At 34.9% G+C, this 25,849-nt stretch overlaps 1 protein-coding gene across 3 annotated transcripts in view; it reads right to left on the reverse strand.

Annotated features, from left to right (window-relative positions):
* Positions 1–9,707: 9,707 nt before the first annotated feature.
* The window catches only part of LOC134852194 (protein phosphatase 1 regulatory subunit 12A-like), a 33,663-nt gene continuing 17,521 nt past the window's right edge, over positions 9,708–25,849 (reverse strand). Inside the window, exons 11-20 of one of the 3 annotated variants that reach the window (XM_063868508.1) lie at positions 25,030–25,457; positions 24,152–24,208; positions 21,527–21,541; positions 20,847–20,934; positions 20,080–20,151; positions 19,702–19,845; positions 15,127–15,344; positions 14,717–14,882; positions 11,836–11,934; positions 9,708–11,341 (exon numbers count right to left, since the gene is read on the reverse strand). In XM_063868508.1, the coding sequence (XP_063724578.1) occupies positions 11,078–11,341; positions 11,836–11,934; positions 14,717–14,882; positions 15,127–15,344; positions 19,702–19,845; positions 20,080–20,151; positions 20,847–20,934; positions 21,527–21,541; positions 24,152–24,208; positions 25,030–25,457 (1,551 nt within the window). In that variant the 3' untranslated portion in view covers positions 9,708–11,077. Of the gene's footprint in view, positions 11,342–11,835; positions 11,935–14,716; positions 14,883–15,126; positions 15,345–17,457; positions 19,846–20,079; positions 20,152–20,846; positions 20,935–21,526; positions 21,542–24,151; positions 24,209–25,029; positions 25,458–25,849 lie in introns of those variants that run through there. The other 2 variants (XR_010164285.1, XR_010164286.1) reach the window with 2 other exon arrangements.

Below are 25,849 nucleotides of genomic sequence, written 5' to 3' on the forward strand. Positions count from 1 at the left end.
AATAGACCGGCGCAAAAGAGACTGGTAATTGCAACTTACCCTTGAAGCAGGAGCGAAGGATTGAAGCAGGAGCGAAGTTTCCCAAAGTAAGCTAATAGTAAGGCTAAAAGAATCAAAATGGTGCAATTCGAAATTAAGGGAGACTTGGAAATAAGTTTGAAAATAAAATAAGAAAGAGAAACGAACAATAATTACCAAAAATTTTGAAAAGGAAATATGAATGGTACTTTATGTAAACTCATATTTATATGAACGAAAAGGATTAGCTTTTAGATAAAAATAAGCGAAAAAACCGCAGCCGGATATACCCATACTTATTTAGTGGTGGGAAAGTTTGGAAGGGATTAAATTTAACCACCGCGCGAAAATAAAAACCAAAGTATTTTGTCTGTCGGGTGTCCTAAGAGAGGGGTCTTTTTATTTCGGGCAGGGTACTTTGGGGTCTTTAAAAAAGATGGGTCCTTTTGGACCCTACTTTTGGTAGGACCCCAAAGACCCCTACCGTCGAAAAGACCCCCCCCCTAAGGACACACGGCGGATTACAATACTACTATCATGCCAACAACTGAGTTCGGGGAAAACTTAGTATGCAGAAATGTGTTTTTCTTTCTGACTGAAAAACAAAATACCAAAAAAGAGCACCACAACAGTTCGAGTGATGTATCACGTTAAAGTAAAGCTCTTTCAGTAAAAATTCATCAGTTAAAGTTATTCAAGTTTTCTCGGTTGAGAAAAATTGGCTCGATACGCTTGATGCCAATGTTCTTGAATCAAGCTAGCAAAATTTTAAATTTATTTTCAAAACTAGTTATAAGTTTAATTAAACGCCTCCTCGGCATTAAACATAGCAAAAAAACCTGATGAAAGATCAAGAAAAAGTTTTAAAATATTTTGAATTTTCTAGAGAAAAAAGTTAGCTTTCTTTATCGTTAACACTTTTGCTAAAATAAGTATCACCAATTAATTTTGTTTTTGTTTTTTAAAAGATTCAGGTTCATGTAATCGAATAAGGCGCAAAAATGCTTATAAAAAGCAGTTTTTTTGTTCCAAAAATAACTTTGGTTGAAGCTTTCTCTGATATTTGCACAGCAGCCGACAGTGCTTGTTTTTGAACTGAGCTTTTTGGAAATCCAAAATAGCGTTTTGCATTTTTACCTCTGCTCCTTTGGTACAATTTTTGAAAAGATTGTTTCGAAGGCTGCGTAGTTTTGCTCTCAGAGGAATCTACTTGTAGTTACCATTGCAATAACGTCACCGCCAAAATTAAATAAGAGACATCATCTTTTTTCCTTTTGTTTTTCAAAATAGCTTTTTTCTTACAATGTTTTTATGCATGACTGAGAAACCATAAAGGGAATCCAAAGGAGCGTTTAGAAGGAAATTTAATGTTTACATTTGTGTAACATTTTTTTTCAGAAAATTCCCTTCAGTGTGAAAAAAAGCTTCTTATATGGTTGTCTGAAATCACATGTTGAGACACAGCAGCTTTCTTATTCTTTTTTCCCCGTTAACTTCGCCATGAAAAGCTTGCTGGCAAAAATGGTGAAAAAAATACTGTTTTTTGTGGTTTCCTTTTTTGATTTTAGGAAACAGATTGGTTTGTTTAGATTGATTGGTTTAAATGAATCATTTTAATTAACTTGCTACTAATAACTATGCCCTAACTTTTTGTCTTGCTTAACAAGTCTTTAAAATGAGCACGAAAACATTAATTGAAGCATGATGGCCAAGTAAACCATTACTTGTGTCTTTAATCATTATGGATTTAATGGCTGAAACGAACAGATACCCACTCGATTTGGAATTTCCCATCGAGTTCGGCGAATTTGTTTCTAAGACTTCAGACCCACCACGTGTTATTCTAGCAGTGGGACAAAACGAATATTCGGAAACTAACCTAACCAACCCATTTTTAAAAGCAATACTTTCATACCAAAATATCGTCGACAATATAAAACTACCGACTCATTATGTGCGCGACAATATGATGGTTATCCGCATAGAAAAGTTCGCAGACATTCAAAGTTTCGCTGAGAATGTTCAAGTCGAACACCTGAAGTATCTTGTTAGTGACACAGTGTCGCTTAATGTCCAACACGTGAATAATTCTGATTCAAATAAACTCAGCTTGAAAGTACACATTTATCCTAATGGGGCGCAAGACGAAACGGGGAAGAGTGTTTCAACCTTTGCAACAGTTGGCCCGAAAGAAAAGATCGAGTTCATAAAAAACTGCGTGATTTGTGTTTTTCTGAACAGTCCTGCAAAAGAAGTGCCAGCATTTCAGAAATGTTTCAGGGTTGAAACAGCCGATATCTTGACAGGTATTAAGAAGTTTTTAGCTCTGAAATCGGATAAAGAAGGAGAAACAAAAATTTCCGAATTCTTGGATAAAGACGGCGGAATCCTGATTGGCTTTAAAGTTACTCATGTTCTCACTGCAAAAGCTTGAAATCTTAATAATTTTCAAATTTTCTATCTCCTAATCCTTTACAGGGTTCATATCTATACGATACATATCATTTATGAAACACTTTCATGGAAAATTGCCATTTATTCATTAGCAATATATCAGAGGTTTATTTTTGTAATTAGTTAGATTTCTTATCCATATTTACCAATTATACCAAAAGCAGTGTTTCCTTTTTTTTTATCTTTTCCAGAGTCTAAAATGAACTCTCAAACTATTATCGTTTTTTATGCTTGGGGCCAGATGTTACATCTAGCCATAGCCATACTTAATTACACTTTGCATTGGTTGTTTTCTTTAAAAAAGTAGGCAACGAATCAGGACGAAAAAAAAGCACGCATAAAATTAATAAAACTGTTTCAAAACAAAATGTTTAACGATTTCGTATATTACTATAACGAAGTTCAAAAACTGCTCGGAAACATCAAACGAAAGCTTGTTACATATGATTCGTTCAGATAAGATAACCTTGGTGTTTTATTAGCAAATACTATAAAACACCAAGTTTATTTGTACGAATCCCATCTCAAAGCCTTAAAAACGCTCTATTTTGCCAAAATTTCTACACCGCACTTATTGAAAGGATTTGTTAGATAAATGGTGCTTTTTCGGCCTGTGGTCTACTCTCAAAACTATTTTGAATGTACATTATTTTTGACATTAATAGTTTTTTTTAGGCAAAGCGCTTTTTGATTTCTTCTCTTTTAATTACTTTTCTCTAGCGTGATAAAAGAAAATACGATACAAACATCTTAAAAAAGCTAGCATCAAAGATATTGATATATTTTAGAGCTCAAAAAGAGATCATTTTTTTGGACTTCAACGCACCGTGAAGTTAGTATTGAATTACGAAAAATACTTTTTTAATGAGAATTTACGTTATGCCGGCCTTGTTTGATTTTTTTGAGGTCGAACTGCTTTTACAGTTCCTAAAATTTTCGTCTTGATTTGAAGCTTCAAAGAGCCAAAAACAAAATAGACAACTCCATTATAATCATTTAATCGATCTTGAAATTCCATGACACCGATCAGTACGATTATTTGAAGACAGGATTGTAGTTTGACCTAGAGTTAGCTAACAGTTTTTACTTCAGACCGATTATTACTGAGTGCGGGAAACAAAGAATCATTGGATTTGAAAATCCGTACCATTCCGAAAATATATTTCTGCGAAACAACTGTTACTCTTCAACTGAGCTCAAGCATTACCTGAATGACCCAATTTAGATTGAGGAAAAACTATTATGGCCCATTACCGTTATTTTGTAATCAATTTGCTCCTATCAAAATTTTGCGGTCAGAAAGCAAACTTCAAACAATGTATGCCTTGAGCTTGAAGCTAGAAGATTCTTTGCAGTTGCAATAGTCTTCAACAATATAAATTTGGCAATCGAGCCTTGCTTAGTTTAGTAGCCGGACAGTCCTACACAGTCCGAACGTCGCAGAAGTGATTGGAATTAAATTGGTAGTCGACACTTAATCGAATGGGACACAAGCCGAAATGGGATACGATTTCCAGCCTTTGTGAAAGCTGACCTAAAATAGGTTGTAAATTTCCTCTCCAATTGGTTTGATTGGGTTTCTTTAAAACCGTTAAAAACGAATTTTCAGCTCTACAAAAGTCTTCAGGGTCAAGAAGGATATTATTCGACAAGAATTGAGAAGTTTGTAGCTTCTTCGGTTCGCAAATTCTAAATTTCTAGATTAAGGACGACGGTATTTTCTGCGCTTTTTAAGTGGCTCTTTTCCTATCAGTACTTTTCTTTCATTATTTGCAGATATTCAACTTTCGTTGTCCTTTCCTAGCGACACGGACCGACTTCGCTTGCGATGTTCAGACTGTATTGTAGACTTAGCACCATTTTAAATGGCATATTCATTTGATTTAATTGTGGTCATAGTATAAAACTGAAAACTGGAAAAACTAAAAAAAAAAAAACTGAAAATCTGGTTCTGTGGTCATATTATAAACTCATGACAAATAAAAAATGCGAACAGATTGGTACTTATCCAGAAAGAAGTCAACAGCTGAATTACAGGGAAGGAAACAGAAACATATATTTTCCTCATCCATTTGTGTAAATTTAATTATGGTGATAACTCTGTGTCATATTTTATGCTCATTTTTATGAAACCCTACAAAGTATACCTACTAATTTATCTAATTAGCAGAAGTGTGCTGAAAGGAGGGCTCAATGTACAACCATTGTAGATTTTTGCCAAAGCGTTAGAAACAAGCACACGTCTGCTAATCAGCTCTTTTCCCCATTTTTTAAAATGTATATGATCTGGAGGACGGTGCGTTTACCTGTTTATTTTACAAAGAGTACAAACGATTCAAAAAAGCCTTATATTCTTAACAAACAGGCTTCTCTGAATCATTCTGCGCCGTTATTGAACATGACTGCTTATATCAGGGCAAAGCTTTAAACGTTCCGACTTGACTGCACTGTATTGTTCCGATTGCGTTTTGAAAACAAAAAATGCAAAATTTCAAAAAAAAAATTTTTTCATGATTTGGATTTTTCACACTTTGGATCATAATCACTATTCCCCCCCTATTGCAATAAGGGGGGAAATAGTTAAGAAGGTTTGGATGAAATTTATTGAAATAACGTCAACCAATAGGAATGCAAATTGAAATAACGTCAACCAATAGGAATGCGACAGAATGCATTTCTGAGAAATACAAAACCAATCCAGTTGAGCATAAATGAAACGTATTTTTTAAGGGAGGGGGGAGATTCTTTACAAGGTACCATATGGGGGGGGGGGGAAATAGTTAACATGATCCCACACTTTCTTAAAACTCATTTCCCCGCAGACGCAATTCAAAGTACAAAAAAAACTAATTTTGCTTAATTTTAGAGAATTTGGGCAGGATGATTTTGTGGGCAGGATAGCACTATGGTTTCAGATGCTTTTTAAGAAATGGCCAAAAATGTTAGTTGTATAGTCGAAAATTCCTTTTTTCTTCAAAAGTTGAAAAAAGTCTCATAATCCAATGTTAATGTAATTATCAAAAAATTACAAAATATTTGCGAAGATTTGTTTCCAGACACAAGAGTGTTTGCACTCTAGGTGTTTCTTTTCATCCAGACAACTCTTCACTTAACAACAAGCTGAATTTTTGGTGGATTTTTTTCACAAACTAAAAATTTTTGATGTCCTGATATATGTTTAAAAGCTGAGCTCAGGACATCGATGTTTTTCAGCCGAACAACAAACTGTTCATCTACTTGACAATGCGCGTGAGGAAGAGTTTTAAGTTGCGAGGTGACAGTCGGAACTTTCAGGGTTTCTTCTTGAAACGAGCAGTCTTGTTGATATTTGAAGTAAAAAATGCTTGAAGGCTGAATGCTTGGTAAAATTTAAATTGCATAATTAAAAATTAAATAATCCCCGGTGAATCTTTGTGCAGGTTGATTCAAGTGAGTCAATGAAAGAAAATTACAGTGGCATTTGGTTGAAATCAGATAATCTTGGCAAAAAAGTTTTGGCCGTTATTACGAAGAATTAGAAGAAATTTCAAATGAATCTAAAAATTCAAAATTACAAATACATTACAACAACAAATAGCAGTTTGCGGGTACAAACAGGGGCGGATCTAGGATTTTCTTGAGGGGGGGGGGGGGCGGATTTTCAAAAAATTTTCAAAAATTTTGACGACCTTTTTTTTTAGGTCGATCAGATTAATTTTCAGAGCTCTCCCAAAGAAGTAAAAAGACCCTGTTTTGGCCAAATTTTCTGCACCGCAGGCAGTTTTTTGAAAAAACAGGTCAAAAAAGCCGTTTTTGGGCACTTTTTGGGTAAAATTTGACAAAAAAACGCGTTTTTTTTGGCGCGCTCTCCCCCTTAAAATTAGTATATATTGGCGCCGAAGGCACCTTTAAAAAAATTTTAGGGTCGGTCGGCCCAAAATGGATTTCTTAAAAAGTACCAAAGGGGGACCCTTTGGGTTGGCAGGGGTTCGAATTCCTGAGGGGAAGGGCGTCCGCCCCCCCCCCCCCCCCGCCGCCCATCCCTAAATCGGGTACAAACATTACTTAAAGACTAAGCAACAGCGTAAAAATTTTAGCAACAGCGTTAAAAAATTCAAATTGACAGCACCGATTTTTGCCTGGAATTGGATCTAACTAAGTCTAACGAAAAAGGCAAATTTTCCGTTAAGAAAATAACAAACTTTTTATTGGTTTTAAAAGAACTGAATTTTAAATTTTTTTTACAAGCCCTGCCATAAAATGCATTAATTGTAAGACTCCCTACCTCGTAAGATCCCCGTATTTTTTTCAGTGGGTCAAGATATAAAAAATACTGGTAATTGATTTTTACTTTTTAAAAGATATAGTTTGCTTCTGCCAAAAAAATCACTGTTCGTATTATCTTAGCAAAAATTGGACATTTTGAAGATCTGACACAAACACAGTTTAGGACACGGTTGCTACAGAAAAAACTTGAAGATACAATATGTATATTTAGGTCAAAAGAAGCAACAAATTTAAAAATAAATCTTTCTATTTGAAATCTTTCTTTAAATCTTTCTATTAAATAAATCAACGTAACTATTTTGAACCACAATTTACGCACACACAGCCTTTTTTTTTATCTGATTCACAAAAATTTAATAAAATTCTGATTTGAATTATCCGGGAAAAACCTTTAAAACTTGAAATTGAACACGCGTTTAACTCAAAATGGATGATCTCTGAAGATGGCATAGTTTTGGGACATACAGATATATTTTACTATGCGTGATTATATTAGTGCTGATTTAAATTATCCGGACAAAACGCATTTAACTTGAATTTAAAACAAGTTTTTCTTAAATTAGATTAGCTTCAGACAAAAAATGATTAAAACTAAACTTGCTTAGAATTTTAATATGGTGCAATTAAGCTTGCAAAACTCGGGTCAAAAACTTGAATCCGAAAATAACTGCGCAATGAAAAATTACGCCAGAACTGTTGTTTCATTTGCTCTTATATAGCCCAACAACATTCACGAAAGGTATAATCGTCTCAATTTTGTATAATTAAATTTATTTCCGTTTGATAGCAAAAATGTCTATTCTACTTTACAAAACACCAATTTTTTATTTAAAAATTTTTTTAGACTTTTGGCGCCAAATTTGGAGATTTTAGTCCCGAAAAATTTTGTTGGGCTATATAAGTGGCTCATTTGATCTATTTTTGTCAGCAATTGAACCAATAGTTTTGTCGTAATTTATAATTGACGAAAAATTTGAGTTTTGGGGTTGAGTTTTGGACCAAAATTTTGCAAAATGAAATCAAACATTTTTTTACGTTTCATACTCACTTATCTTTGAACTTGACAGAAAACATTCATTAATGGAAAGCTTTTTCATTGGCAAAAAGGGGAAAGTTTCAATACCCTAAGTTTCTTAATAATTAAAATTATTTCAATGTCCAAAAATCAGAAAAAACTTTAAAAAAAAATTAGATGCAATAAAAACACTGACCTTGTTTAGAAACAAATTAGAAACAGTTTTTGACATTGATGGACTATGGCTCTTTAAAAAAATATTTTTGGCTTCTGGTATGAAAATGGCCGCAGACAAAGCAGTAAGCTTACAGATAAGGGGTCTGGTCTTCTTTGTAATCATGTGGCTACTTAGGAAAGTTACATGTGCAGAAGAGTCTGGCGCCAAAGAATAGTTACTTGACGTTCAAATACCAAGAAACTCGACGAGCGATTACATTTGAGCCAATGTCATGTAAAAAAAATAAATTTAGAAAAGATTATAATCTGTTTTATGTTTGATCAGCAAATCGACTCCCGTATCTAAAGCTAATTCATGTCTTGAAACTTAGAATTAAATTTCATGCGATTTTTTTGTCACTATTCAGTTCATTGTTATTTTTAATCCGTACGAGTTAGACAAATTTACTAATTACAGTGATAAAAACAAAATAAATAACTGAAAAAAAATGGGGGATGAGCTTTTTTCAAATTGCCGAACTAGTAGTGATTATCTCTTAGCTTATTTCTGACTGACCAAACCAAACTTGTGTAGTCAATAATTCTTTTCGATGTATGCAAACTACACTAAAACAAACGGGCATACTTCAAAATATGAAATAAGTGTTCACACTGCACGTATTAATATCAAGCTATAAATCTGTTGTTTAGAGAAAAAAACTGTCCTGCATTTTAATAGTTGGTAGAGTAACGGGTCATGGAAATTTTTTTTCTTCCAAGATATAGCTATGAAACAGTTTTGACACAGGGTTGAAATTTTGACACATGCTAGATGAAATAATTGAAGGAGCTTATTAGATCTAATTGAGATCTTCAGTTTTGAAAGCATACAATAGCCAATATATCAAAGCTAGTTTCAGATGTGCTCTTGCGACGGAAAAATCCTCGCAAACAACACAAGGAATTTGAATTTTTGGGCTCAACTTTGATCTCTGGGAAGCTGATGAGCATGACTTACTTGTGTCGGAAAAATCAACAGACAAGATAACTTAAAAAATCATTTAGTTTCCGCGTCAAAAAATAGAAAATGAGCTAAGTTCAGAGAAGTCATAACTGTTTACGAGGACCCTATTCACGAAGCGAAGCAGTCATTTTCCGAAATATTTGTTTGAACGGTTCTTTTTCTTGCTTATTTTGATCAACAGTGCAAAAATACTCGTATATATTTAATCAGTGCTGTTTGTGAGGATGATTTCACAGCATAAAATAAACCTAACTGCAATTGGTTAAGATATTTGATCTTTTATGCCTTCATCGCAAAATTTCTCAAAATTTAATAGAGGGAACATATACTTCGAGAAAAGTCAATTAGCAGCAAGGAAACAGAAACATTTCTTTTGAATTTCAAGAACAGTAGATGAATGCCAATTTTTGATAATTTTTTGAGAAAACTGGATTGACAGATGAAGTTTTTTTTTCTGCTCGGAAATCTGAAAATTAGAATCCAATTTCGAAATAAGAAAACGATCACGTTTTCCGTGGCCTTTATACACTCGCTGTTCGATAGAGGAGTTTGGCTCTTTTAACAAAAGAAATGAACTGTGCCAATCAAAATTGCCAATAAGTGAACAATCTCTTTCTGAAAAAAATCATCACGACCTATATAGGAGTATTCATTTTTTTAATACATTTTACAATGCACTTAAATACATTTTTACTTTAAAAAAGCAATTTTTACCTCATGTCTAAACTGATGCAATTTCTATCTGCACCAATGATTTCTAGTTGAAAAAAATAATAATTTGAAGATTGAATTCCGATTCTGCAATGATCAAACTCTAAGAACAACTAACTCATTATTCACACAATATAATTAATTTGCTCTCACTCAATTGTGAAAGTGTAGAGAAGCAATAATGAAGCCATCAATTTATTAATTCCACTTCTAAAAGCATTCATCAGAGACATATACATAATAGCACCAACATAAATTAAAAGTTTAGTTCAGCCCCAGGCGAACGTGCAATGCAGTTAATGACAACAATCAAAATTCCATTTAATATGTTCAGTTTCTAATTGAAGAAGAGAAATATCAAAAACTCACAATAGAAGATATGGAAGTGTTAATGAACAAGAAAATAAAACAAGAAAATTAGAATTTGATTTTATCTACCTGAGTAAAATCTAAATATTTCATACTCAAATTATCGATTTGAATCAAAGATTTCAACAGAGGCGAAACTTGGCTTCGCAAACACTAGCGAGAACATGACAAAAAACAGCTCTATAAAATGCAATATGAAAATATTAGAAATAAGCTTCGTATTAGTAAAAATTTGGCTACGCATCAGTTTCGAACCTGCAACCTAGAGATTATGAGTCTCAGACACTAACCACTCAGAAACGGACTATTAATAGCCACAACTAAACAAAAGAATAGATTCTAAGCAATTTCCAATGCTAGTGAAAATTCCAAATAAATGAACACTTTTATTTGCGAGTTAGGTTTAAAAAAAGAAGGTTCGTAATAATACACTACGCTGATCGCTAGTGTAAATAGTATTTTGTTGCCTACTCTTCAAGCAAAATTTGAGCTACGATTAAAAAAAAACTTGGAAGATGAGTTCATTAAGACTTGAACATGCCAGCCATATTCATTGAAAAATTCAGCAGATGACTTATTCCAGGAGCATTCAAATTAGAATTCGTAACTAAAATCTGAAACAATCTGATCACCGATGGATAACAATCGCCTGACAAATAATTACTGTTAGGCCTATAACAGCAGGGAACAACTACAACAGATATCATATAGTAAAAAGAGCAGCATTTTTCAAGGCTTTTCAGCAATTAAACTGTTATAACATAGTTATTGAAAAATATTAAACTGCATCTATTTCCTCTGCTATAAAATTTGCCATCAATTGAATTCAAGAAAATACATTTTAAATAGAAAATAGAACAGCACTGCAAATTTTAAATTCTAGATAAGCCACAAGCTTTCTATTTCCTCTGTTATAAAATTTGCCATCAATTGAATTCAAGAAAATACATTTTAAATAGAAAATAGAACAGCATGCAAATTTTAAATTCTAGATAAGCCACAAGCTTTCAAGGCACTCGACTTGATTCTTTGCATAAACTAGTTTTGAGTTTTTCATGTCAAATTCAGTCATCCGTGTTTCTTTTTTGCGTCCCGGTAACACTCTCGGTGGTAGCTGTGGACGTTGCGGTAGCACTGGCTGTTGTTGCCGGATGTCGATTAGGTGTCCGACTGGATGGTATGTTGTATTCAGTTCGGACAAAGTTAGCTAGCAGTCGGATTAGGGATGCATTTTCGTTCCTCACTTTTGTGTAGCTTTTCGACATGGTTTCGTATTCTGCCAGTTGCACCTCTAGTTGAGATACCCTGTCTATTAACTGCACTCGTTCCTAAAGAGCGAAAAAAAAACACCAATATTAGCAACTCTTCGACTTTGGTTCTTTTTCTTGTCAATCTATATTTAAAAGGATTTGAGAAAAACTATCACAGTAAATTCCCACTTGATTCGAGAAAAACGTTTTGAGCTCTATCCTCCAGGTATTGCTGAGCTGTAGATATCGTTTGAACACTGCCCTGCAAAAAATCTTCCCAGCGTTTATAAAAAGCAATGACTATAAAATTTTATCATTATTTTTATAACGCTTGCAAATCGCAAGCTTAATTACAACGAATGCCTTTAACCGATTTGATTTTTTAGACTGCACCGACCCCTGACCAGGAAAATCCGTAATGATAGCATGGTTGGGGATATGAGGATGAGCCAATGCCTTTCCAAAATAATATTCTTCTTAGTCGAGAAGATATAATCAAAACAGGTTGCTGCTGTTCCTTAACTTCCATTTTATTTGATTACTCAAATTTAAAAACTGAAGATTATTATCACTTGTTTTTCTCTCTGCACTTCGTCCCATTTGGAGGAACTCATGAAGACACTCAGCTCACTGTTCAGTCTCCTGATTTCCTCCTCCAGCTGTGAAACTTGCTAAAACAGGAAAATATATATTTGAAATTCCAAATTCCGCTTTTTTTTCCATTTCCTTGCGTTCATTACTCTTTTCCAACTGCCAGTTGGCTATGTTATTGACTTCAGCCTTACATTGTTGACTTACATGTTTGACCCTTTTTTGAAATTAACCCAATTTCAGAAAACAGGATCAATAGGTAAAACTTTTATTTCGCTGAGTTATCTGATAATTAAATTCCATCTTCGAAATTAGAAGTCGATCACGTTTTTCGTGCCCTTTTTGTTTTTGTCAGTCAATAGTGGACTTTGCTTTCCTTTTAACAAAAAAAATGAAGTGAATTTGAAAAGATATCAAAAGTCAAAACGCGAAAAATCAAAATTCAGCTTGAACAAATTTTCCTGAAAAAAAAATATCACCAAGACCTATATAAGAGTAATCACTACGTTCATTACAATGAACAAGAATAAAGAACACTCGTACTTTCAACTAGAATGAGACTAGAATGAACAACACTTGCACTTTCAACAATAAAGCAAGTTGCCTACAGTGCAAGAAAAGAAAAATCAAAGATGTGGCAACTAAACCCACGATCTTTGAGCAGACACCTGTTGAGCCGAAAAACAAATTGATTGTTTTTACATGGTTCACCTAACTAAAACAATTTAAAAACTTCAAGTCCACCTCCCTGACAATACAAAGAGCAACACTTGCACCTGCATAGAAAGTTGCTTACAGGACAAACAATTGTGATGTGAAAACTAAGCCGACAATGTTTTAGAAGAATGACGAAGTCCAACAATTCAATGATTTCCAAATTTTTTAAATTGCATATATACTGAAAAAACAAGGTCCTGCCGAGAGTCGGACCCCAGACTTTAGGTTACAAAGGCGACGGCGTTAACTCTAGGCCCAGTGGGAAGGAACCTGGAGGTTGTGAAGGTTCAATAAACAGTAAATTGAAAAAAAGTTAAACGTTTACGAAAAGTTGTTTACTGGAAAAAAGTATTGTTCTCGATTTCAAGATACTTGCTCTCGAAAATGTAATAATACCTGCTTTTGTCGAACAGGAATTTTTGCCCTCGAAACAATGCAATATAACTTCACTATGCCATAAAATATAAGCTGAAACCGTTTAATCGAAAAAAAAATATATTAAAAACAAAATTATTAAAAATCAGACTTGGTAAAATGACAAGTTGCAAACTTTCAACAGGAGTAAAAAAAATTCAAAATCAAAATAAAATCCAAGTTAAACAAAAAAAAACGAAAAAAATAGTACCAAATAAAACAAATTTCATTTTAAAAAAACGCGGAATGAACCGACGGAAACTACGCCGAAATTTTGAAGAAAATTATTTGAAAACCGGAAAAGGACTAGACCTAATTACTACCTACATGAAGGTAATTTAAGTTGGATTTTCAAGAATTTGAGCATAGCTGAATATTACCAATCCGACACATTCGACCATTGTGCTTTCAGTTAATTACGGGATAAAAGTTTAGTACCCGATTGCAATACCCTTGCTTATCGCAAGGGTAATCAAATCATCAAAACGTGAAGTTGAGTGAGAACAAAATTTAAGTGATAATTTGATCAATATTTTTTGTCTGATTACAAAAAGACCCGAACATACATATTTCGCTACTTTTTCAAAGTAAAAAAAAATAGACAGTCTGGATGTACCGGGCTAAGAATACTATTGAGCGAGCCTTCAATTCCACCTAACAGTCGTGATTGAAGATGAGCAACTGAAACAATCCAAATGCGAGGATAACCATGACCTCACAACAGTCATCCTCTAAGAAAAACCAGTTTCCTATATAATTTCAAAGAAATTTGTATTCAGCATTCTTGAACAAAACAGTTGAGCCGTAGAACCTTAACTTTATCAATTCCTGCTATCATGGACCTTTTGGCTGGCTCTCATTATCCAACTACCAAATCACGCCCAAAATTATTGTCCGCTTCGCGCAACTTACGCGAGCATTACAAAGATATTACAGAAATTAAAACACACAAACAAAAATATGGCCGATAACGCTACTGGGAAAAACTGAATGAGTAAAACTTTGAGTTTACATAGTTTTTCAATATACGCACCCAAATTATGGGTCTGCATAATTTCTAAGTGACGCAAGCCAATGACGCATTAGCAGTACCAGACAACTTGAAAAAAAAATTACCAACTAGCATGCCTCATTGTATAGAGCGGACGCATTTTAACTAGTAGACGAAAAAGTTCATTAAAAACATCCGACCCTGCCCCAAATCGAACCCTCTTATTTTGGTGCGGGTCTCCTTTCCTACCTCTACGCTACAAATCTATGTTAACTTGAAGCTTAAGTGCTATTTATAATATAATAGTCTGTGTTACTATCCTTAGCATAGGCTATACTTAATAGCTGGTTATTGATCTTATGCACATACTGCAATAAATGAACACTTTCAAAATGAACTCTAATATTTGCGACTTCGGTTGGAAAAAAGAGAGTTCATACTATCACACAACCTTTGCTTGTGTAATGAGAGTCTTTCTTCCATTAAGCCAAAAAATGCGAAATATTCCCATTGCAGCGCTCAGTTGTCAGCTACACAAACTTTGCTCGATTTTAAATCGGGCTTTTGTATAACTAAAAGGTCTTCCAAACCCTATTTTTTGCAGAACTTCATTAAAAAAAAGTAGCTGAAACCGGATAGGAAAAAAGACTCAGAAGCTCAAAATTATGCCCATGTAGAGCATCCCGAGTCACTTCTTTGAGACGCTTTGAATGAAAATAGCTGATAAAAAAGCCACTAACTTGATGACAATTAGGACAGGGTGGTTTGTTGGCCGATCTGTGCGCGTAGCCTACTCTGTCCAGACTATTCGTAGCATAGTGGTCCGTCTGGTCGATCGGATAAGACCCCATGTGAACACTGCTTATCGTACTGTTGTCTGAACTGCTTCCCACGTGACTTCTCAATCTGTCGCACATTTGCAACTCAAGATTTATTTCAAAAATATCTAAGGAAAAGCTTTTCAAAAAAAGAGTAACTTTGGTCCAAAATGCCTATTTTTAGATGTATAAACGACGCTTTTACTGGTTAACGAAGTTTTCTTAACTTTTATGTTATTTTTTGTAATTCTGTTTTATTCAAAAATTTCAGCTGATGATAGTTAAATAATTTTTAAATTCAGAATTTCATTAACTCAAGGAAATGCTCTAACCTGTCGAATCGTCGCAAACTATTTGATTTGAACAAAGACGATGCCGACGGCGTACTGATCAATGTACTATGTCGACTTTCATTCGAAACGTCTTCTCGATTTGAATTTGATGCGACGTCATTTTTGTTCACTATATTGTTGTTTTCGAGGTATGATGAATTACGCGTGAAGAATGATCCGGTCACTCCGCCGAATGGCCGTACAGGCGTCGTTGCTTCCTAAAAAAGGACATCTCTAGTTCAACTGTTCTCATTGAAATAATTCTCATGATTGATATGTTAAACTCTCAATTAATAGAAGTGCATTAGAGGCTAGCAATTAAGGTCTTTCCAGTTATACAAAAAAAAATAATTTTCGAGCAGCTTAAGCAAATCTGATTTGCCTGAGAAACTTTGAGTAACTATAAAAACATTTTAAGCTCAATTGTATAGCTTAAAGCCGAAGTCAAATTTAGAGGTATACTGCATAAAATTTGTATTTACAAAACAGCCAACAAAAAGTTGGAAAAAAGTCAATAAACGCATTTAAACAGAAAAAATGCCCCTTAAGCTTTTTAACTTTCTAGAACAATGTATTATCGACACTTTTTTTGATACTATTGATCCAATTTAAGAAAACTGGATCAGTAGGTAATTTTTCTTATTTCGCTGGAAAATCTGGAAACTAAATTCCACTTTCGAAACTAGAAGTCAATTTTTTCGACACCTTTACACTTTCGCTGTTCCGTAAGGGAGTTTGCCTTCGTTTCAACATATAAAATGAACTGAACATAGAAAGAAATCAGAAGTCAAGCCGCGAAAAAAAAATTTGAGCCTGAACAAACTTTAAGACTTCTAAAAAAAACGAAAAAAACAGCAACTATATCTGAGTCTGAAGTACGTTCACCGAGTCTCAAACAATTTATGATTAACACTTTTTGGATAAAATTTTGAAAAAAAAACTGGATCAAAAACTAAAATGTTTTATTCCGCTGAAAAATCTGAAAATTCAAATCCATTTTTGAAATCAGAAGCCGATCCGTTTTTCGCGACCTTTACATTTTTGCTGTTCGATAATGCAGTTTTCCTTCCTTTTAAACAAAGTAAATGAACTGAACCTAAGATAAATAAAAAGTCAAACCTCGAAACATCAAAGATGAGCGTGAACAAACTTAAAGACTTTTCGTTTAAAAAAAATTATGACGACCTATATGAGAGTCTTCACTTCCTTCATCACATCTTAAGCCCAATCGGTTGTTGTGGATATCGTAATGCACTCTTATTTAAACTTTATCCCCATTTCGACGAGGTTTAAAAAAAGTTGCCAACTTACGCTTATTGAGCTCACGGAAATTGACAAAATAGACTGATTATTCCATCAATTTTTTTGTTTAACTTTAAAAACCCACGCAAAACACTACCTCAACTTAGCACTTTATGAATATCAAAACATCCTTTGACGCATTTCAGATATAATCGACTTTTTATCGCAAACTTTTTTTATTCCGTGGAAAATTTAAATAATCTTTTAGCAGTTGCACCCTAACCCCTTCATACCTGCCATTTGCACTATTGCTATTGGAGAGCGTAACTTCCTTACCAATTAGCAAATAAGTTTCAAAGGAACTTAAACCGGGGCGGATTTAATTATAACTAACCCCTCGCAACCCAAAAGGTCCCCCTTTTTTGCTATTTCAAGATATCCATTTATGGCCAACCGACCCATTTTAAAAAAAAACGTTCGGCGCCAAAATATACTAAACTTTAAAGGTGAAGCACGCCAAAGTGCATTTTGGTCAAGACCTTCAAAAATATGCAAAAACGCCAGCGGTGAAATTTTGGCAATAAAGGATCTTCATACTGTTTTGCGATATCTCAGAAAATCAAATTGATCTAAGTTTTAAAAATCGACATCATTTTAGACCCTACCCCTCGAGAATATCTAGGTCCATCCTCATCTACTAAAATCAATATTAAAAACCAAATGGATAAACAATTTTAAGGCTTTTTCCTGATAAATGACCAAAATAAGAAAATTTACTCGGTTCAGTAACCATGAATCAAATATCATTTACAAAAATGAAGGATATTGAAGGCACCTTCATTGCTTATGAATAAATAAAAGACTATACCCACCGGAAATAGGTTTTTAAATTCCTGAGCACACATTAGTTATGGATTTACAATTCCAAGAAAAAAGGATTTAAAACGAGATGAGGTGATAGATTATGAAAACTAAAATGATTATAATATTTCAATTAGTAAGTTTAGTGAGTAAGTTGTTAGGTTAATATTATTCTGAATAGTTGTCGCAAGCAATTTCACCAGCACTTCAAATTTTCTACCAACTTACCAGAAAACACGCCATGACTACCGCTTCGCAAATATGGGGAAGACAATGTATATCACAGTATACCGTCTCCATAACTAACTGCTTAACTAACTAGCTGAAACTAAACTAAACATATTGATGGCACAGATTCAACAAAAGGCGACAAATTTTGAAATACAATCACCCGCAGACAACACATCATCAAAGAGTTGACGACAAAGGGTAAAACCATTATTAACATTTGCACTAAGACACTCAATTCTTACATCAGAAGAAAAAATGTGTTTCTATCAAAACTGTTGAATTAACGTAGCAAATAAAGTTTGATCCATTATTTATTATTGATTTCATGTATGTAGTATTGTCGAGGTCCGTCAATGCTGTCAACGAAGAAAGAACCAACTGATCAGAAGAATTCATGTACAATATCTAATCTATTAGTTAAATTCAAGATTATCATGCCCTTTGTTAATTAAATGCATTAGAGTCAAATCAAGTCACACCACTTAAAATCCAAGACAGTGGTTGCTTCTTCAAATTTCCGAGAAAACTCCAAAAACGACAAACGATCTTTGAAATATTTCAGCAACTATAAGCAGATTTATGAGCGCGTTATGTTCTTCTCTTCTTTCGACAACAAAAACCGCAGCCAATCAAATGAAAATAAGTCGATTAAAGCAAATTTCAGTTGTAACTTACTATAACGAATACAAACAAAATTTTTTGGTTCTAGTCTAAGGACTATTAATATTTTTAGTACTTGGTGTATGTGGAGTGATGTTTCGAAGTGGCGGGTCTATCTCTCAGACTAGATGTTCGCCCAAGATTCTTAGTATCCGTCGGAGGAGATCGGTATCCGGAGGCACCTCCGGTCAAAGGTCTGGATCCCGACATTACAACGGGGTGAGTGAACTGATACAGATGACTTCCACTTCCCGAGGTATTCATTGCATTTCCACTGCTTCCTGATTGATACATAGGCTGAAACGAGTTTTCAATCGACGGAGGCGAGAACTTATAACGAGCTGATCCTTCTTTGAAGTACGCGTCTAAAGATCGATCGCTGTAGCTTTTATGATAGGGTTCAGAGGGTAGACTATATCCTGGCTTCTCACTAAGAGATGAAACTGTGGGAGTGTATCTAACGTATCCTGATCTCAGAGGAATTGGAGGTGTTGCAGACGGATGGTGGTAGTGCATTCCTGCATCCCGTCTTTGCGAATAGTCTCCGCCCGCGCTGGTAGTGTAGCTCCTCGGAGGTAATGCAGGTGCTCTTTCCGAAGATGCTTTTACTGGTTCGTTGTAACTTGATTTTCTTTTCGGACCGCTTGAGTCAAATGGGATCGATCGCATCTCATAATAGTCCGACTTACTTTCGGTCGGAATAACTTTTGACACATAATCTATGTTAGAAGTTCCTTTGACTGACTTCGGGGTTTCGCTTCTATTATTCGATGACGAGTAGCCCCCGTGGTACTGAGATCCACCAGACGAGGAAGAATAACCTCCTGAACTTTTAGGTTGGCTAGCAATGAACGGAACCGCCACTGAAACATACTCCATCTGTTTCTTTCGTTGACCTACTGGCGGCGTCGACGACTTTGCTTGGGTGAACACCATTGGCTTATAAGGCTTCGGCATTGCAACTGCAGATTTGATTGATGAATCACGAGCGCCGCTGTCCTGGTATGGATAGCCACTTGAATCTTTGGACGATTGGTACTGCGAGGAACTTGTCAGAGGTAACTGAACATTTGCATAGTCAGAAGAAGTTCGATTTCCGGCATTATTTGCTTTATTGCCAGTGGACCCTATATTTACAGCCGCATAGTTTTTGTAGTTGTCCGAGACGTGAGTTGGTGTGAACGCTGACTTGTACTCAGTTTCGGTTGGTTTCAGTGATACCAGGGTCGGTGAATTGTCGTTACCTCTAGCTGCGATCTTCTGCACTTGTTGACTTTGAGATACGGTGTATGTAGTCGGATTAGTAGATGTAAGTGGTGCGTTAGTTGAAGAGTTAGTATAATTATAGAAATTAGAAGAAGAAGAGTTTAAGTTCACAGGAGCTGCCTGTGCTGAAGAAATAGAAGTTTGAGTTATATAATTTAGTGGGACATTTATTCCCCCTTGAATCTGTGAACTATTGGCGTAGGAGGTTCGGCTCTGGGCAGGAACCACCTGTGGTTGGGCCACATTGCGCGCGATAGCGTCATTCACATCACGAGAAGTGAGCCTAGCGTAGCGAGATGAGCGCTGGAACCCTACCTCTAGAGGTCCTGATTGCTGCTTCTGGTCCTGCTGGCTCTGGCTATTACTGCTTTCTTGTGATGACTGCATTCCTTGAGGAGTAGGAGAAGTCAGCGCTGGAGATGACGTCAAGAATTTGCTCTCGATGCGCTCTCGTTCCTCCTGGTAAAAATTGTATAGTGTTTCATTACCAGTCCGTTCATTGAGACACCTGTGAACGGACCTGTAGGTCCAATGGTGCTCTCTTAGGCAGTAAAATTGTTGTCATGGTTTGTAAATTTATTGACTACCCACAATGGAATTACCCGAAAACAGTTTATTATTATCATTACCATATCAACAGTTGGACAGAAGAATTAATTTCTCTTCTCTGAGAGTAATGACTAATTTTCGTACCTTTTTGTCTTCCCTGATGGGGTGATGATGTGGACTTGCTAAGGCACTTTCCAGATCAGCGGCAGATATTCCCTAAACAGTATTATTCAAAATCTTCTTTCATCACTCAGAGGCGAAGCAGAGCTTCGAACCACTTGCGATACACCACGAACATTAAAACATCAAGTCGAAATAATGAAAAAAAACAAGGACAGCAAAAACAAAATCTATATAAGGCAACTAAGCCGACAAAACTTGAGCAGACAAACGAAAATTTAACAATTCAATTTTAACCAGAAAGTTTTTAATTGCACACGCACTGAAAAAAAAGTCCGGTCGGGACTCGAGCCCCAAACCTTATGATGCAAAGGCGACCTCATTACATTTGGGAAGGAACATGGAAGTTATTAAGGTTCAATAATAAAGCAAACTGAAAATTGGTAAGAAAAGTTGTTTACGGGAAAATAATCTAGTTCCCGCTTACAAGAGACTTGGTCGCAATTTAGATCGCAAGTGTAATAACTGACTTACGCGCTTCGAACAACTCTTTCTTTTAACACAGTACTAATCACACAAAAGTTTTATTGCTCGGAAATAGTAAAACTGCAAACTGCTCATGGAAAATGCTTATTTACCAATCTTAAAGTTTTTCATAAGACCATTATACACTAAATTTGAAAGAGCTCAAGCCAAAAAAGGCAAAAGGCATTCTTTTAGTGTCTTAAAGTATCTTAAAACGTCGTCCTTTATCAATTTAGATTGACTAGTGGTCTCAAACAGTGACTTGCCTGAGTAGATCTGCGGGTGTTCCTTTCGAACCGAGCTCGCTGCTTACGAGTGATCTCTTTCTCCTCATTCTTCGGCAGCAAAATTGCACTGAAACAAAAACAAACACTAAATCATCACAGATTTATACTTCCCATAGATTTATACATTTACTATCAAAGGAATACGTTGAACCATGTTTACACAGCCGAAATTTAACATGTAAGATAACATCCACGTGACCTTACCCGATATCGACATTAAGAAGAAATAAGTGCCCTTCGCCAATCAGGTAGCGGTATCAATTCAAGTTTTACAATGCAAACAACCAACAGATAACCGTCAAAGCCAATTTTACTCCCAATTTAATTTTGAATACAATTTTGAATTACGACAATACGCGAGTTTCGAATAATTTGATAATCCAAAGTCTGACTTTTTAAAGGTCTATGATGATAACGATCAGTCAAATACTTTAAAAGTTGCCTCAAAACGAGTTGCCTCAAAGATCAAGCGCCGCTTTTTTAAATTCAATTAAAAGCGGACGCGTGTCGCTAGTCTTGGCTGCGTTATTAGATGGTTGTCAGCAGTTTTTGACCTTTGCATCTCTTAATGACGAATTGGCGGCAGTGTAAGCGACAGATAGGTGTTAACAACAGAGAAAGAGAAATGAATGAGCGGTTTAATTACTGGAAATTCTCACCTGCTTTCGGGACTTCTGTAAAATTCAGTTATTGGTTTTGAAATAAGATAAAAGCAAACGGGAATAATGTGATGACAAATAGCGATATAAAGGTATTTATCAAAGCATTGGTTACTAATACACCATTGCTTTTCCTTCGAAAGTTCGGTGCTAAAAAACGCGTAATTCAATTATTCAATTAAGTTGATGACTTTGAAAAAATATATTCGTCATTTTTGAAATAGAGGCAAAGTTGCATTTCACAAAAATTTCGAAATCAAATATTACTGAAAACAGACGCTTTAGTTGGATGATGACCTTTTGTTCACAAACTTGAAGTACATAGCTCACAAAAAGTGTCAATTAACTCAAGAAAACCACAAAAAATGACATTGGATTTTCAAAGAAAAGACACGACCCTGAAGCTCTTTGAACCTCCAGAATAGCTTATGATTAACACCATTGGGATGAAAACACCCAATTTGAAATAAATCTTCAAGAAAAAACATAGCCGACTGATAGTTGGAAATAGCAATGAACGCAAGAAAACTGGAAAAAAACTGACTTGTTTTTTTTTCATAAACCTTCAGCTTTTGAATTTCGAAGAAAAAATAGATGGCCTTAAAGATCTTTGAACTTGTAGGACAAATAATGACGGACAATTTTTCGTTAAAATTAACCCAATTTGAGAAAACTGGATCAATACGTAAAACTTAAATTTCGCTGTGAAATCTGATAATTAATTTACATTTTCGAAATCAGAAGTCGATCACGTTTTTCGTGACCTTTACACTTTTGCTGTTCGATAGTGGAGTTTGCCTTCTTTTTGACAACGGAAATGCACTGAACTTAAAAGAACCAGTCAAACCGCGAAAAATCAAAATTGAGCGTGAACAAATTTTAAGACTTTTCCTGAAAAAAAAAAGAAACAAAAAAAATCAGCGAAACCTTTACATGAATCTTCACTACGTTCATTACGCTCAAAAACTTCTACTTTCAAATTTCAACACAAAGGCGAAGCACGAGAAAAGGCAGCTCTATAAGGTGCAATAATAAAAAAAATAGAAATAAGCCTCCAATTAGCCAAAATTCGTCTACATCTGAGATTCGAACCTCCGACAGAGAGATTAAGAGTCTCGCAACTAACCACTAAGCCATGGAAGCTTAATAGGTACCATTAACCACTCAGTCACAAAAAGTAGCAAAAGTCTGCAATTTCCAATGCTACAGTGAAATTTCCAAATAAGTGAACAATTTTATTTGCGAGTTAGTTTAGAAAAAAAGGTTCGTAATAATACACTTAGCTGATCGCAAGTGTAAAAAACAAATGGCTTTAAAGCTCTTTGAATTTCAATAATAAATTATCAGACACTGTTTTAAAAAAATTAACCCATTTTGAAAGTCCACTTTCGAAACTAGTAGTCGACCACCACATCTCTTGTGACAATGACATTTTTACTTTTTCATAGTGGAGTTTGCCTTCTTTATAATAAAGGATATGAACGGATTTTAAAATCTCATAATTAACCAAAAAAACTCCAAAAAAATCCAGTTTGAGCTTAAAAATTTCGGACTTTATTCTAAAAAGCATAGCACAATTGGAAAAAAATCATAAACGCAAGGAAAGAAAAAAACACAGACGTGTTTTTTTTTAAAAAGACTTCAACTGTCAAAATTCAAGAAAAAAAACTTTTAAAGCTTTTTGAAATTCATGAGCAATTTATGGAAGTTTTGATTGTTAAATTATCACAAACCGCGAAAACTCAAAATTGAGCCTTAACCAAATTGAGGACTTTTCCTGTAAAAACAACACGTCCTATATGTGTCTTCCAAACTTGCACTTTAAAAGGTGCACCGTTTGTAGTTCGATTGTGTTCAAAATATTTTGATATAATGTCACTTCGACAAGTGGGTAAAAAAAGACAATGGCAGAGATGACTAGATTATAGACATTGCGAAAAGACAACGGAAAATGGACTCATTTGAAGGCTATTAACTTTTACAAGTTCAAGCAATGACAACTAGTTTAAAATGACAACTAGTTTAAAATGAAAATTAGTTTAAAATGACAACTACTTTAAAATGACACCTAGTTTAAAAAATCCAGTTTTTGAATTAGAAAAATTGCGGATTGTAAACGAACAAGCAACCACAGGACCTAAACAAAAATCGTTCATCAACACGCATCATTTTTTTTCATTTGCATCGAAAATGTTAAGACATTTTCAGAAAATTAATATCAAACACTCAACTCAGCTCCCAACTAAACAACAGGCTACTCAAATGGGACAGAGCAAAAAGCGACCTCGCTTTTTGGCGACCTAACTTTTGGTCCGAATTTTCTGCGCTGCAGTCTAATTTTGAAAAACGCTCAATAATGCAGTTGTTTTTAAGTCTTACTAAAAACGTTTCGTTTTTCACTTCCCCTAACAATTAGTATATATTGACGCCAAAGGCGCCTTCACAAAAATTTTTTAGGGTCTGCTGAAAACTAAAAAAAAATTAACAATGCTAAGATAATGTTCAGAGAAGCACAAACAATAAGGCTTCGTAAAAACTATGAAGCGTGCGAATTGCATGCGAGTGTTCGGCAAACTCAAACATATTAAGATTGTTATAAACAAATCAAATATTATAAGTACTAACTTGGGTGTCAGCTGCTCGCTTTCCAAGTCTTCCGCTGGTCTGATCGGAGGAGTCGTTCTGCAAAAAATAATGTCAGAATTATAAATTTAAGTTTAACTATACCTAGCTATCATTCTATCACGCTTCTTCCTGACGAGTACGGTTGAACATAAATACCTCGTACACAAAGCAAACTATTATTTGCAAAAACAGAGAAGTATAAAACTTATGAACAGTTTTCGGATTTAATTCCAACTATTTGAAAAATCTTCGCCTGAGCATTGCCAACTCAATTTTTGCAGGATTCAAATAGATAATCTGTATCATGAAGCAGATGTTTATACCATTTAAGTAATCCTTGGTTCTATCCACTCAGGGATACAAAGGTTTACAAAAATGTTTGTTTGTTTCTCGATTTTTTAGAAGTCCATTTAATGAAAAACATGCCATGAAGACAATTGAAATTAAATTACCATCAAAACAGAACTTACTTAGCAATAACAAAGCCGACAATACTTAAGCAAACACCCGTTGAGCTGAAAAACCAGTTGTTAACTACTGTTCACCCCGCCTACTCCCCCCTCCCCCGCCAAATATATATTTCTAAAAACCCAAAAACTGAACCTCTGAAATTATAGCAAATCGGAGTCGGTCAATTTACAACCAGCCTAAGCAACAAAATTCAAAACGCTCATAATAAGTATTTTGGTTGACGAAAGTATACGAAAGTTTCTTGCCTGGAAAAAATTCTATGTTCCGATTTGATAACGCTTGCTAGTCACAAGCGCAAGCATTGATGTCTGATAATATTTTGATAATGGCGCAGTGAAATTTTTTCTTCTGAATTTCTAAATTAATAACTTCTGGATTTAGGGAGCGTATTAAACGAGAAGACTTACTGTGAATCTCCTACTGATGGCAAGTTCTGATTGGCACTTTCTTCCTCTGATTTTCCATCATTGCCCTTCACTGCAATTGTCAACCCAGCATCATTATTTTCAGTTTTATCTTTACTAGACGCGCCCTTTTTAACCCTCCAAGACGCTGTTCGCTTTACACCACCTGTAATCAATGAGTCGCCAGGTGCTGCGATATTGGGTTCCCCTGAGTTCGAAGCTTGATTATCAACTTTGTTTCGGTTTTCTTCATTTTCACTTGTCGATTTTGAGTCGGCTGATGACACGCTTTCTTGGCTAAGTAAATTAAAATCAGTAAACGGTGGCTTCTTAGGCTTCTCGTCTATCTGTTTAATGACGTCAGGAGTCGAGTCGATTTTAGAGAAGTCGGGCCTCGTGATGACTGCTTCTTGTGTTTCAGTCTTGACTTCCTAAAATGATTTTCATAATAAAACAGCGTAGTTTGAAGTAGAACATGAAATTTCTCAGGAAGTTCGAAAAAACTCAATCAGTTCAAACTTGTCTTCGTAATCTTGAAAAACCTTTTAAGCGGATATTTCCAGCCATCGTTGCTCTATTTCTAACCCAAATTCGCAAAATTAAACTTTTTGATTTATTATAAAATGTTCTATGCAAAAAATGGTTTAACTGATTTTTAAAGTTTTAAGTTGATGCTGCTTCATGCAAAACAAGAACTAAATGATGTTATGTTTTACTTATCGTTTTATATTACTTTTTTAGAGTAAACCAGTGCCAAGTTTCTACCTGCATATCCGCACAAGTTCCCGATTCTAGCCTGAGTTTACCCTCCCATTTCTTCCAG

This window comes from Symsagittifera roscoffensis, chromosome 7 (assembly GCF_963678635.1).
Source record: "Symsagittifera roscoffensis chromosome 7, txSymRosc1.1, whole genome shotgun sequence".
NCBI classification, from domain to species: Eukaryota; Metazoa; Xenacoelomorpha; order Acoela; family Convolutidae; genus Symsagittifera; species Symsagittifera roscoffensis.